This window comes from Aythya fuligula, chromosome 22 (genome assembly GCF_009819795.1).
Source record: "Aythya fuligula isolate bAytFul2 chromosome 22, bAytFul2.pri, whole genome shotgun sequence".
In the NCBI taxonomy this organism is placed as follows: domain Eukaryota; kingdom Metazoa; phylum Chordata; class Aves; order Anseriformes; family Anatidae; genus Aythya; species Aythya fuligula.
This window is the reverse complement of record NC_045580.1, coordinates 1,834,875-1,850,243: the sequence shown is the minus strand read 5'-3', so window position 1 is coordinate 1,850,243 and position 15,369 is coordinate 1,834,875. Positions and strand designations below refer to the sequence as shown.

Sequence of the window (15,369 nt, the reverse complement as noted above, 5' to 3'; positions counted from 1 at the left end):
TTCAGCTCTTACACATTGGTGTGTCTGCAGTGTAGTACTAGGAGGTGGATTTGTTACTAAAGCTGAGAAGTTAAGCTGAGTTCGTACCTCATGCTTATCTGTGAGACTTCCATATAAGTCACCAGATTCCAATGGCTTGTCAGGGAAAAATGAGGATAACGCTGTTCTAATCAAGATTGTCTCAGTAAAACAACAACAACAACAACAACAACAAAAACAAAACAAAACAAAACAAAAACTCTAAAGTGGATCAAGTATTTGGTATGTCTGTATATGTGGATGCTGCTTTTTGTGTGTGTGTTAACAGCCATTGTTGTACAATAGTTTTATAGGTGGCCGAATAGCTTGAGATAAAAGACTTAAGTATATTCAAGTTGGAACATTGTTCTGATTTCTCACATGGGTAGCACGTGGCAATTGAAATTCAGTCTCGTGAGGACCCTCGTACTTTGTATGCCTCTGGGCTTAGACATTTGTGACTTATTTCTAGAGGTACTCAGTAACCTGCAGCCAATTGCTTCAGTTTCTGCTGTACTCCAAGAATCATGCCACTACATACTCTAACAATTAACAAGCCCTATTTTTTTGCAGTCTTTCTGACATCTGCAAAATACGCTAGATCACAGAGGTGTTGTGAGCATTAATATTCACCAAGCGCTATGTAAATACTAAGTATTAAAAGTGTATTAATTTATATAGCACTCTAAGTGCTGTGTAAATTAAACCATGAATGAAAGCCTCTATCCAAAGATTTATAACTAGCTTGTACTTTTTGGCCTGGGGAGAAAGAAAAGTACCTTCTTTTTTTTTTTTTAAAAAAAAAAAAAAAGCTTAACTCCCAATATTCTCAGTTATTTACTGGTGTATTTATATTGCACAATAAAATATTTACATTAAAATGTATCAATTTTCAAAAAACTCTAACTCCATTTTCCAACTGAATTTGGCCATGTTGAAAAGAAAATTATATACGCCAAAGGACTGCAATAAAAGAGATTTAAAGGCTTTCAAATACTATAAAAAAGAGACTATAATAAGTGACTAGTGGACCAGTCAGCTGTTTTAATTAAAACTGGGCCATGTATTGATCTATCGTCCAGATTTACCCCCATCTGCAACGTTTCGGCAATATTCCCTTCAACCATTTCAGAAAATAGCACTTCTGAGAGACACTATAGAATACGGAAGTTGGGAATGTAAATGTTTTATAACTATGCGACATTTTGTACAGAGATCTTTCTTCCACGGCATCTAAGTGGCATATGTATTCTCATACAGAATCACAGAATCACAGAATCATTAAGGTTGGAAAAGACCTCCAAGATCATCTGGTCCAACCATCACCCTACTACCAATGTCACCCATTCAACAAAGAGTGAATCTACAGATTCTATAGAATATTCCTTTCTAGACATAATTATAATGTATATTCCGTGATTGTTACTGCTTAAAGAATGCCAAGTCTAAAATGTATTGGGTTAGATCATTTTTTTTTAAGGTGTCGTATTACCTAAACACTGCTCTTGCCTTTGAAACCAGGAGGAGCTTTAGTAGTTACACATTGAAGGTGGGCATTTGTCCTCCCTGAATTGAGGTATGTTCCTGTTGTGGAAGCCAAAGAGCTACTGAAAAGGGACTAATAAATGCTTTGCACTGGAATGTAAAGGCTTCTGTATCAGCAGCTGTGCTTGGTATCTGTGGTTTGTTCCTGAAGGGCTTGATTCAGTTTGCTTAAATTTCTTTTTATAAGTAACATGGTGAAATTCAAGCAGGCGATGCAAATGCGGTACGATGAGTTTTAAAGGCAAATGCAGTACGATGGGTTTTAAAGGCAGAAACATGTCCTTAAATTGCGGCACCAGCTGTGGCACAACATCTGCACTGAGAGGCACCGCTCACGCGCCCCAGTCTCTCAAAAGGAACAGGAGGCGAAGCCACTTTGCAGCGAGCGGCGCAGGAGCAGCAGGTGATGTATCGCTGGGATAAGCACCTGTCATTATTAAAGTTTACCCAGGGCTTTACGGTGTGTACAGAAGCAGGCAGCAGCGCGTGCGGCGGCGATCTCTGCAGGTAGCACCAGCCTCTCAGGGCGTGGGCACGCGAGCACCAGCTCCTGTTGGGGTGGCTGCTGGGATGGAGCCACCTCATAGCGCTGTCTTGGCAGTATTTTTATTGAAGAGTGGGAAAAAAGAGCTGAAGTGTCTTTTTGTTATGGTGGAGAATGGAGGTGCCCAGTGTTGAGTGTGTTTGTGAGGGGACACAGAGGGATGCGGAGTTGGCTTTGTGAGCCCAGGCTCCCTGCTTTTTATTATTTTTAAACGCCTCCCCGTTGCCCTCGTGCTCCTCGCTGTGGCGCTGGGCAAGCACCGGGAGGCCCGAGGCCGCCCGGCCGCGCCCCGCCGGCCCCACAGGGCGCCGCGCCGCCAGGGCCGCCTCGGGGCCTTCCGGCCGCCATTTTCCCCCCGGGCCCCACAGCAGCGCTCCCCCCGTGGGCGTGAGCCCCCACCCGGCGCCTCCCCCTCCTATTGGCTGATCCCAGCGAGGCTCCGCCCCCTCCTCCCCAAGTATATGGCCCATTCTCCGCCCCGCGCCCATTGGCCGCCGCTTCGGCGCCTCTCCCTGCGATAGGCCGGGCGGCGCGGCAAGGGCGGGGCCTGGCGAGGCGGGTCCCGCGGGGGGGGCGCGGCGGCCGCAGTAGCGCCGGGGCGGCGGCGACGGCGGGCGGCGGCTGGCGGCGGCGATGGGCTCGGCGCGGCGCTTCCCCCTCCTGCTCCTGCTGGGGCTCGCCGGCCCCGCCGCCGCGCTGGCCGGCTACATCGAGGTGGGTCCGGGGGGCAGCGGGGCCGGGGAAGGAACGGGTTGGGGTTGGGGAGCCCGGCGGAGCCCCCGGTGTGCGCCGTCAGCGTGCGGCTGGGGCGATCTTTGGGCTTAAAGGGCGTGCTTTAGGTGCTCCTGCTCCAGCTGCTCGCATCAATGCAACTTCACGCGTAGACGTGGTCAGGGGAGGGAAGCTCCGCTGGAAATAAAAACTTAACATTATCTACCTGCACGCGGCGAGGGGGGGGGGGGGGGGGGGGGGGAGGAATCCCGGCCCTTCCCCAAAATCTGGGCGCTGCGGTCTGCGGGAGCGAGCCGGCAAAACAAAGAGCAAAGTGTGCGCTGGGGGCAAGGGGAGTTTAACAAACCCCGCCTGGGCGCTGTTCGGGGAGGCTGAGCTGCCACAAGGTCCTGCGGGGCTCGGGGTGCTCAGGGAGGGGGGGGGGTGGACGGGTTGTGGTACCGGTGGGTGGCTGGGTTTGGCAGTTGAAGTGTAACGGGCTTGGTTCAGCACAGCATCTGCCTGTGTGCCATGCAAAAATTGCAAGCCCCGAGCTGCTGGTTGTTAACCTGCGATAAGCACAGCCCGATAATGTTTTTGTGTCTTGTGTGGAACTAGTCCAGGACTTCTGCCCTGCCCTCTTGTTCAGCCATTGCCAAGGAATTGTATTCCACAGAATTTTTGCCAGTGTTTCTGTTAGATTGCTGTAAATCGGTGGAACGAGGCAATAATCCTATGGGGAAAAAGTTGCGCTGGGGTTATCCTGCAGGGAAGGTGCCGAGGCTCTGCAGGGCTGGTCTGAGGGACCCCAGCTGATGGCACGGTCAGGTTTCGTGCTCCTGCCTTGGTGGCGGGGGACTGTCCTGGCTGCTGGGTGGTGGCCACGCTAATCTGATCTCCTGCACCTGTTGAGAAACTCCTCCAGCTGTAGGTCACTTCCTCTGGCATATCCGAGGCAAATTCAGCTGCTTGTGGCACATCCCTTCTGGAGACTGCAGTTGCTCACGGACTTGCCTTTCAAAAAGCTGACTTCCTCCTCAGGAAACAAACCTAGCCGTAATTTTATTCTGAAGTGTTGTGTCCAGCTGAAGAAGCAGAGCCCGGCATTCAGAATGGGATTAGCGAAGGTTTTGGCACCGAGGGGAGCACACCGGTGTCACCCACCTGGCAGCCTCACGGCGTGGGGTGCTGAGCTGCTGGAAGAGGATGCGCCTGGAATGGCTTCTGCCTCCTTAGCGGATCGCCGTGCCTGTAGCAGGGCTGGTTTCGGGGGCTGTGGATTTGCTCCCAGGCTGCGGCAGGCCGCCGTGTGCTGACACAGATCAGTGCCAGGCTGGGGCTGCGCTGGTGCGGCGGGCAGTCGGCGTTCGGAGGTGCGTGCGCGAGCTGCTGCTGCCGCAGAATCCGCGTCCTCCAAAGGCATGACAGACTCCTTGGTCTGCTGACACAGAATTAAAATGTCACGACTGACATTTTTTCTTTTTTTTTTTTTTTTTTTTTTTTTTTTTTTTTTTTTAACTGCATCCTATACCGTTGTCTTGCCCGTGGGGAGCTGCAGCTCTTGAGTCTTTCTTGCTGCCAAATTTTTTCCAGAATGTTATCTTGACGCAGAGCTTAGGAAGTGAAATGGTTATTGTTCTTGTTTTCATCATCGTTACTGGAGGATACCAGGTAATGTGATGAAAAATGTATAAGTGGTTGATTAAAAAACAAAAAGACATTTGAAAGTGTACTAGAGTTAAGGAAAATACATAGCATTGTCTGTATTTATTAGTTTAGTTGAATTGGCACGGTCCCATTAGGTGGATTTTCTTCTGCTTGATTATCTTAGCTACCAGTCCCTGTCCCTGGAACACCCGGTAATCTTCTTATCGACTACAATTTGTTTTTCTTTCTTCCATGTATGGGGGAAGGCGAGTGGCAGATTTATTTATTTTTTTAATTACTGATGGATGAACCTTTGAATAGGGCGTTTACTGGGGCTTGTCACTGGTGACCGTCTCCCTTTCAGATCGTGGAGCTGGCAGATAACCTCTGACAGCCTTTCTTCAAATGAATTTAAATATAAGAGGTCAGAGAAAGCATGGATACCCAGCAGAATAATGGGTTTTTCTTCCCAGAGCAATGCGTGTCCTAAGGATGTATTTGAATTCAGTGACTGCTGTGTTTCGCTTGTGCAATCTGAGAGAACTTCAAATAGTTCACTGATGCTGACTGACAAAAGAAAATAAATCTATTCTAATTTGATCTGTATTCCAATGATAAACTACTTCTGCTGTGCCCTCAAGGCCTTTAAAGATGCAAAGTTTCTTTTTTATCACTTGACCTTTTTGTGTAATCGAATCTCAGCAATGCAGACTTGATACTGCCTCTTTTTTTTTTAATCTCATTTTTTTTTGAGTGGTCTTTTTCCAAAGCCATCTTGAATGATTCTGTTACCTGTCTGCTTCAAATGAAAAACATTTGGAGTGAGAAAAACAACATGCTGTCTTGCATCAGAATTGTGCAGTTCTTGTTATTTCTGTGTGGTGTGCTTAAATTCTCACTAACAAAAATATCAGTCTTGTGCCATTTCTGCAGACCTTAGGGACTTCTAATTGCCTGCTGCATTGAACAAAGAACTCCACCTAGGGGAAATTTCCACTTCTGTGTTGAAGTCCTGAGTAGAAACAGCTCAGTAAAATTCCAGTCTTGAACATGGCCTTTAGTTTGCTTTCAGTTCCCACAACTTCACTTCCCATTAAGTGTTAGGAAATATATTTTCATATGAAAGCAATTAGACGCAGTGCCTTATCTAAGCCTAAAGCAGAGCTTCGCAGAGGCAGAGATGCGTGTAAGGAAATAAAGCGAATCAGGTGGGCAGCTGGTATTGCAGAGAGGCTTTGGAATTTCTGCTGCATTGTAGAAGGCTACGTGAAGGTAAGCCCTGCTCTTTGGAGAATGCCTTCAACTCTCCTTGTGCTAGACGTGCGAGGGCATCTTATTTATGACCTCTCTTATGTGTTATTTAGGTGTTAATATCTCTACCTTCGATTAAGTGTTTTTGTTGTTAATAATGTCCGTTGCAGCACCTAAGAGCTATTCAAAATCTATTATACGGGTGGTAGCTTAAGCTGCATTTGAGTTTTGTTGTTACATACTGCACCTTCCCCAGTGCCTTATAGTGAAGAAAGAAAGAATATAGTGCCTGTTCTGTGTATGTCATGCTCCTCTCTAGATTTTGCTTGTAAAAAATTGCCTTTGCTTTTTTCCATTGTATGTGTCTTCTGGAGGCGTATGGACTCAATCTTGTAAACATAAGTTATTTTGACTGTAGCATCTGCTTGTACAAATGTGCTTAAACCATAACCTTGTTCTTCAGCTGAAAATACAAGGAGTATGCTATCCCCAGCAATTCCTTTCTTGGTAGAACAAGAAAGCCGCTTTCTGTACTTTAGCATCTCAGAATCTTCTTGTTAACTACTTTAGGGTGTATAAATGGATGTAATCCTTCAGCTGTTCGCTCTTGTGTTGCTTACATGCAGTAAAGCTTACTGTCATTGATTTTTTTTTTTCTTTTAAATTTAGTTCATGCAGTCAGTGCCCCTGAAATCTCGTTAAATTAAGATGGTGCTGGCTCTTAATTGGAGTACTTCAGATACTTGCAATGGCCTATAAACCACTCTGGTAAGGCTTCTACTTCAGAACTGTACTCAGCTCTGCAAGATTGTCCCTTTTTCTCCAAAAGTGTTGTCTGTGCCCGTAATGGGCATGCTTCGATTCCTCTGCTAGCAGTGAGTTTGTCGCTGCTAATGGCAGTGACAGGCAAATGGCACGTCCTATCACTGGTTTAACCTTAAATGGAGCCTGCGAGGCACATAGGCTATTTACATTTTGTATTCCAGTTTTGAGTTTCCATCGTCTGCAGGAAAGATTTGTGCCATTAAATCTCAGGTTTTTGAGAACATGGATTGACAGCACTGTGTAAAGTTAGAGTAACTCCTCCAGATACATATCTTTATTTAGTGAATGGAATAAATCATCAGGCTTCTGTTTACTGTGGTTTATCCAAAATGGCATATGGTGGCTTCTTATTTTGGGTACCATGGGCTAGAAGGTAACTTCAGCATGTTACCACCATTATGTCAGTGGGACAAGTTATGCTTTAAGTTGGGTGCTACAAGGGAAAGAACCAAGTGAACTTCCATTCCTGAGAGACTGTGCACAAGGCAATGTGCATTTCAGGGAAAACAGATGGATTTTTTATTTTTTTTTTTTTTTTAGTAATTTCTTAAGTTGGTTGCACTTTCAATTTACGAATTCTTGCAATTCTGAACAACTAACTTCCCAGTTGGATTTTGCGTGTGGATAACAATTGTTTAACTTGTTCAGCTTCTTCCCAGTTAAGGAAACAGTCAGGAATACATAATTAACTTTCCTGCCCTATATGAGAACAGGAAAAATCCCCATAGAAAAGAGAAATTAAGTTCACTTTTTTTTCATGGCTGTGCAGTGGTCAGTGAGTCATAATGCTTGCTCTGCAGTCTCATTGGGCTGATTTTAATATTCAAAATTTCATCTTTATCTGCATTTGTGAAACTTCAACCTCCAACTTGAGACAAATGATCAAAACTGTAATCTTCTGCAAGTGGTGTTAAACTAATCTTTCTAGCACAAAACGTAGCCTGCCCGGCTTTTTTACGTAATCATGTGTCCACCTGATCAGAAACGCATGCAGCTAAGCTGCTTACCAGCGCTTCATCGCCAAGTATTACAGCGGTTGTTCTGTGTATAGCCAGCAGGGAAATACCTTCGTTATTTTTGAGGGATCAACCCATATATGTACTAAACCTTGTTATAATGTTTGGTGGTTGTTTTCTGTGCTGTCAGCGATGATCATGCTCTTGCAGGAACTGAGGCACTGCAGCGCCTTGGTACCTCCAGCAGCGTGCTGTCTTCTGACCAGTGCGCGGAGTCATGTGGGGCCGCTGTCTGTGGCATCCGATGTCTGATCTCACTTTCCATTTTTCTTGGAAAATCGAATCACGTCCTCATTCTCTGTGTTTCACAGGGAGAGAACTGATGGTGAAAGCACCGTTGTGGATGAGGCATGGTCCGTGTAGTCTTTTGTTTTCTGCTGCAGGCAGTCCTGATACCTGAACATGTATTTCTTTATCCATTTTAGAGATCAATACTTGATCTCTCCTGGCCGACTGACAGAATAGCCTGAGAATTTTTGTTGTTCAGCTCCCATGATGTTGGTGTGTTGACTGCAAGGATAATGGTTTCGCCTGAGGTGCTTTTTCCCAGTTTTTTTTTTTTTTCTCTGCAGAACCGTGTTAGGCCTTGCAGTAACATCTTTTAGCAGTAGTTTTGGGGAAGTCTTGGATTTCAAGCCTGCTGATCAGTGTCTGGCTATAGAGTTTATCTCATTTAAGGGTGCTCTTTTGGGGGTTGATCATCTGAACCTTGGATAATTTTGGCAGATTTTGGCTGTTGGGGTACCCATGCAGCTGAGCAGCGCAGCAGGCTGCTGGAGCTGTACAGGCCCTTCAGGTTACTAAGGGGGCCTGAGGTCGCTATTCCATGCAGCACATGAGCTTAGAGAAGTTTACAGAGGAGACGAAATCAATAATTGTTTGGCTCAGATGGCTTTTCTGTGTTTTGAGACTAACTGAAAATCGTTATGAAATGATGACTTTGAGTTTTTTCAAGGCACCAAATGCGCAGGGCTTAACAATTACCTGCATCATTCAGATGCAGCCTGGAAAAAAATAAACAAAAAACGGAGATGCCAGAGCTGACCTTTCTTCCCTGTCTGCCTTGGTAAAGCTTCACGTGTCCTAACTCTGCAAAATCACAGAGTCCTAGGTAGTGGTACAGCTCACCCTGCTGTATGCGGCCTCCCTCGTATGGGTATCACGCTGAGGTGTGGCACGGACGATAACCGTGCTTCAGTGCTGGGATCCCAGGCTTTGGCTCAGTGACAGGGATGCATTTAAGTAATTTCATACAGTAAGCTTCTCTCTAACAAAATTACAGCAGTCAGAAGTATAGTCTGATTCAGGTCAAGGACATGGAGAGAGAGAGATGGAGCGGCTGGGGCCTTGTTCCTCCTTCCTGTAACAGTAGATTGGTACTTGGTGAAGTTTCCATTTAAGAGTAGCTAATTATCATCTCCTTACTGAAGACTCCTTGCTGATCACATCAGGCAGGCTGACAACCAGCCACACCAGGAGTGTTTAAATAAAAGTAGTGTTTAACCTTGGAAGTGCCCTTAGTCATTTAGGTCTGTTTTTACAACCAAACACTCGATGATTAGGTTGTGTTTTCGAGAGTCTGATATGTTCTGAGGTGTTTGCTGGTGTTTTTTTTTTAATTCTTGCAGTGAAGAAAGTTATTTTTATGTAAACTTTTTAGTCTAGCAGGCATGCATTTTCTCACATTGTTTTTGTGCTTGGGTTGTTTAATCCACCACCTCAAAGCACTGCAATAGCGATAAGACCTCAAAAATCATCTTCTGATGATGTTCTTGCAAGGATTGACCAGAGGCTTGGTGAGCTATGTGGTATTTTCTGGGAATTGCCCTATGCTAATTTCAATACTGAGATGCTTAAATCAAAGCCAGACATTTGCATTTTTAATTTTTGGGTTTCTCTGTAAGGGCTTGTACGTTATTTTTAGATCCAGCTCTCTGCCAAAAGTTTTGTCCATTTTGTTTTGGATGTTGGGCTGACGAATCCCACTAATTATGATGTCATTGTGTAGTGTGAAGTGACAGCAACAAAAAGAAAAATCTTGCCCGTGCCATCTGTTACAATAAACATTATGCACTCATGCTGGATTTCAAGCGGATTTGGATTGCATATTCACAACAGAAGCTGGTTTCTGCTTAGATGTATGGTAGCCTCCAGTGTAAAGCTTTTAATCACCAAATTCTCGATATGGTTTTGGACTTGGTCTGACACATTGCTGGGTCTAAGTAGTAGGTCTTTTTGTTGGTGTTTAATCTTTTCCCATTCATATTGGGACTAATAAATTGCCAAAAGTAGTCCTAGAGCAATCTGCACGAATTATACTAATTCACTAGTACCAAGCATTGGTTGAGGGCTGGCTGACTTCTTATGCTGGTCGTCTTACGATAATAGTGGCCTGAAATAGAGAGGGGCAGATTTGCTTTAATCTGCTAAGTATTCCTCTCAAAAGATTAAATGCAAAATGTTGATTCAAACCTGTGGTTTGAGTTCCCAGCGAGTGTATCGGCATTTGAACGCAAATCTTTCTCTGCATAATTTATCAAAGCCCTTGCTGAAGAAATTGAATTTGATGTCTGCTTCATTTTACGCAGCAAGATCACATACACGTTTAGAAACCCAAAAGAATGAAACAATGTCAAGATCCAAGCTAAGCACGTTAGCCTGTGCAACAGTCCTGGCCAGAGATTAACTCAATGTAGGGTGCGTGGCGGTGCTCATGCATTTGCTAGATGTTGTTGCCTGCCAGGAGAAAGGGAGACAAATTGTTAAGGGTGCACGTTATCATGGAAAAGTTGTTATTCTTGAATGGAGCACGATGTTCACGACTCTTGGAATAGAAGTAAGAGCCTCCAGGTAGTTTGGGATACGCTTTGTAGAGTCCTGAAGTAGGTTTTTGTAGCTTCGGCACCGAAGTGTCGATCAGTGGTGAAGGTTTTTACTTGGTAGCCAGCCAGGAAAGTATGATTTTGTGGTTTTTTTTTTTTTTTTTTTGAACATGTTGGTGTTTTGAGATCTGCATTGGACACAAATGTCTGTGCTGCTCTGGACTGGCAAGGGGCCAGAGCCCATCCGCAGAGCATCCAAGCAATTCCCCGACCAGGGGGTGCAGGACGGCGACAGCACATCCATGGTGGCTCCGCAACGCCAACCGCAGCGGTGCAGCCCCCATCCCCTCCACCTTCTGCCATAAGGCTCCTCGTAAATTCTGGCTTCTTCAATTGCATCAGTACTTGCTCTGCAACAAAGCTAGTCAGTATGTGGATGTTCTGTTTAGGGCAACAGACGCTTTCTCGGAAGCAATTTACCAATAAGAGAGGCAGGAGATGAATGGCCTGCCAGAGAGCAGGCTCAATGCGATGTAATATTTTGTGCTGCTGTAACCCTGTGTTGTCCACTGCTGGCTGTACAGGCTAAGTCACAGCTTGTGAGGGGTTTGGGTTCCCTGCCTCCTGGCTGCATGCTTGTCCTTTTACCAGTCTTTTCATTGTATGCATGTTCAAAATGTGTCTGAGTTACTCTAATCACAACAGCTGACATGTATTATTTATGTCTGAATCCCTGGTACAGCTTTTATGCGTAATGTTTTGGATAAACGAATCCTTCATTTTCAGTGCTTGCATCTTGCTTCAGAACGCCTTCAGTTCTCAGGGTAGGAGACAAAGAAATAAACAAACGCCAACCAGCCGATCACCTCGGAGGCCTTTTGCCATCTCTCCTTCACTCAGCAACGTGGCTCCAAGGGAGACTAACGAGAAGAGCTGGATTCCTAATGTATCAGGGCTCTTAAAGCAGCAGGAAATCTTCCTTAAGATTTGCTTAAATGTAAAACCTGTGATATAGACAAAAGGCATTTTGAAGTCCAGGCTGAAATCCCTGGGTTTGGATGGATTTGTTTTCCTCGGTTACATTAAGCAAGCTTTGGACCTTGCTCCACACGGGAATTAGTGTGGTGTGAAGAACACTTTTCAAAGTATAACCACATGGGAGGTTTTCCACAGGGCATCTGTAGCATGTTAATTCCCTTTTTCATTGCAGGGCACTGACTAGAATGGATCTTTGTGGCTCTTTTGTAAAAGCTGCTGATGTTTTTCAAGGGTATTACAGCTCTGAAAAGGCCAGCGGCATAGTTGTTAGTTAGGTGTATGCAAACAGCTGAACTGGTTGCTCCAGAGAAGCATGCTGTGAAGATAGCCACAAACTTTGGGCTGCAAGCTTCGTGTGTACTGTGGAAGAGAAGGACTGGGAGTACTGCTTGCTAAGACGTGAAATAGCCTTTTTCTTCAGGCAAAAGAAACGATGCCTTGACTTCATTTGCCTTGTTGCTCTTGGTTTCGATTTGGCTTTTTGTATTTCCTGTCACTATCTTTATAAAGATTTTTGCAAAAAGTTAAATCGTTATTCCTCACTATGTAAGTGGCAGATTGCTGTACTCAAACTGTTCTGTTATTGTATTTAATAGTCTGTGATTATTAAATCTATCTTGATGATAAAACCGAGGGCACAACAAACATTTAGCTACTGCTAGTAGTGAAGTTGACTGTCTAGGACATGCACAGCTGTTTGTAGCTGAAATTCCAGCAGCAATTCCCAAGGTTTTGGCTTTGAGGTACGTTGCCACTACTTTAAGACAGTGCTCCTGACCTGCCTGTAAGCTGCTTCTCAGGCCACAACAGGGGGCTGGCCATTTTTCACTCTTTATAGCAGATAGCTTAAATATTCCACATCTGTAAAGCAGAGGATTTTGCTTCATAGTATGTGCTTTGGAAGGACTTCTGGGGCGTGGAATATCTCTTCAAATACCTCTCTGAGCAGCATCCACGTAACAGCATGTACCTACATCCCATTTAAGATGACGTTCTTCAGTGATGAAGAGGATCAAAACAGTCATTAAGCTGCGAAATGTGTCACGTGTTGTATGAAGCATGAAATAAAGATACAGACTGAACATGCCAGAGTGGTGCAATCCATTGGAACCTGTCAGGATGTGAACGTCTTTAGCTGAACTTCAAATGCTCGTGTTGCTGACGGATGAAACTCTGGTGCTGGGTTTGCATACAGAAACACTCTGTCTGTCGGTGTTTGCACAAACATTTTTTTTTCTTCTGTGTATGAACGGATAGTTGGAGCCCCTCTGAAGCACCTAGGCTCCTGAGTGAAACTTAAAATTGTGTGCTTAGCTGTAGGTTAGTTGTTAGGATAAGTACTGGAGTGACGAGAACGAACCTTGGGAACAAAGAGTGGCCCCAGTGAAGAGGACTGTGCTTGGTATTCCAGCTGCTGCGCTAATATTCCTGTCCCTTTCATTGACATGTATAATTGTCAAAACAGATGATCTGGAGTTGTGCAGCTCTGCAGTTAGGACATTCATTGCTGCTGTCCAGGCTTTAGAATTGCTCTGCAGCCTTGACAGAGGAGCTTTTATTTCTGGCCATTTTTTCTCTGTTCCAACTGGTGTATTTGCAATCAGATACAAAATTTCTGAATGCAGTATTCTCAGAATCTTTTCACTGTCCCCCAGCTCATGACATGAGTTCAGCCATCATTGGGAGCACTGCTGGTTAGGTTAGCTGATGGCTGCGTGGAGAGGCAGCCTCGTTGAGACCTAGACTGGAAGGAACTCACTGGGGCCCACGACAGTTTCTATTTATCCAAAATAAGGATATTAGAATGGGACGTTTCTGGCTGCCTGGTGCTGTTGCATCATCAAGCTACTATTTCAACACAGCTCTTTCTCAAGGGCTCACTTCTTACCGTGTGAGGTGTCTGAATACATTCCATAAGGTGAATCCACCACAGCGATTTGCTTGATTGTGGTGAGGCTGCTGCTGAGATACTTGCACAGCCATGTGTCCGAGTTATAAAAAGCCTTGTTGGGCCGTGTCTGAAGTCAACTAATGAAAAACAAAACCACAGCTCCCAGGGGTGAGAACTTTGTGCAACATTTTCAGCCTTTGACTTTGAGAAAACTCTATTGAAGCTACTCAGCCTATGGCTAGGAAAATGGTGAGTGGCCTATTGCATCAATACTCAGATCAATCTTCCCTCCAATCGCTGTCCTAGTGATGGGATTTATGTGTTAAGTCAGCATTTCTATTGCCGTCCATATCTGCTTGTAGGGTCAAAGAAAGTAAAACTTGCTTGTGACAACCGACCTTTTATATCTTTCTGCTGGCTCTCAGCAGAGATAAATGCACTCAAGTGTTGGACAAGAGCATCTGAGCAGGCAAAAAAGTTTCTGCAAGAAAAAGTAAACAGTCCCTTTCTGCTAATAGCCTTTTCCAAGGCTACTTGGAAGCAGAGAATTGTTGGGGGTTGTGTTTATAACAAGACAGCTTGAAGTTTTTCTTTGCTGTTCCTGCAGCTGGAGGATGCTAAGTCTTTAGGCCAAACAAAGAATTTTACTGCTGAGATGGTCAGATTGTATAAAGGGTTAAATGGTGTGTTCTGGGAAAATAAAAAATAAAAAATAGTGCTCCCTGTTGGAGAGGAACTTCTCTGGAGGTGATGGAAGTTCTCACTGTGTATTGCCTGCTGTTCATGAAGGCATAACTAGATTGGCTGAAACTGTTCTGCCTGTTCTTTTTCAAAGGGTAATTTCCCCCACTGCTGCAGAATGGGTGATTTTGCTTCCAGCTTTGTAATAAAGCTTTTGGCTCATAATGGTTTTGTGCTGGAAGACCTCACTGAAGTGTCACATTTCTTAAAAAATTATCCAAGAGCTAAGCAGCAGAAGTATGCAGCTGCAGTATCTAACCACTTCTTCCACGCATCTTATAATTAATAGTAGCTCAACTTTAAAAAAAAAAAAAAAAAAAAAAAAAAAAAAAAAGCACTGCTCTCTAACACCTACCTTGAAAATTTTGTTGAAAGTGCTTAAGGAAACCTTGAGGAAATAGGGTATCAGTGTACTGAGTTCCTTCTTCCTGCTGAAAGCAGGAAGAAATTGATAACAGAAGTTGAAATCTCATTTTATCGTACATGAAAGTCAGTTCTCCCATTTTGTTTGTTCCCTTGTAATGCTTCACGATCTGATAGAGCTCAGGAGACCCAAGACCTATAAAACCATGGAGGTCAGGTGTGCTCGTGCAACATGCAAAGTCAGTTAACTCTTAGAGAACAACAGCCTCGACACGTTTGAGGCTCTGTGCTAACTTCTGTTGAACTAGTTTTACTTTCTGGATCAGCAAAATCAGTAAAGGGGATCTGAAGCTAGCCAGCTTTAGTCTGTGCTATAAATTACTGCTTAATTTTCTAATAGCATTAAGCAGTTACTCTAAGTAGAGGTCTGTTGCTTCCCTTAAAGGAACTGTTTAATACATCCATTAGAGTTTCCGTATGCTGCCTTAGCTACGATATGACGTTGTGACTATTAAACCCTAGCTGATAAATTAATGCTTTAGAAATAAAATGCTACTAAATTAGTCAGGATTGCTTTTAAAGAGTAAAAGACTGAAATCCATTAAGCCATTACTGAGGTCCTTTCTTCACTTTCTGTGACCCAGCAGCTGACAAAACTTCAGGGGTACTTCAAAAGGCTCCTTGCCATTTGACCCCTCTCTTGTGTTAGATTGCTGAATCTGGGGGTGGGAGCTTCAGGGGCTGGAGTTCCCGTTTTATACTGCACTTTGAAAGAAGAAAGTTAAGTTGTGAGATTCCAGCCTAAATTCTGCCATTAGTAACGGGATGCTTCGGAGATGTTTGGCTCTGGGGTGACAAACTTAGAAATAAACAAATAAACTTCCACTGTCTGACCGCTGGAATTGAGCTGTGTTGCTCCAAGCCATCTTCCTGCTCTTCAGCCTTTTTGCTACTTAA

General features: G+C 44.4%; 1 protein-coding gene across 6 annotated transcripts in view; it reads left to right on the top strand.

The window, feature by feature from the left end:
- The first annotated feature begins 2,729 nt into the window (after nucleotides 1-2,729).
- Nucleotides 2,730-15,369, top strand: part of APLP2 (amyloid beta precursor like protein 2) — a 47,825-nt gene continuing 35,185 nt past the window's right edge. For 4 of the 6 annotated variants that reach the window (XM_032202026.1, XM_032202023.1, XM_032202022.1 and 1 more), the window contains exon 1: nucleotides 5,570-5,737. In XM_032202026.1, coding sequence (XP_032057917.1) covers nucleotides 5,585-5,737 — 153 coding nt within the window. In that variant the 5' untranslated portion in view covers nucleotides 5,570-5,584. Of the gene's footprint in view, nucleotides 2,822-4,429; nucleotides 4,490-5,569; nucleotides 5,738-15,369 lie in introns of those variants that run through there. The other 2 variants (XM_032202024.1, XM_032202025.1) reach the window with 2 other exon arrangements.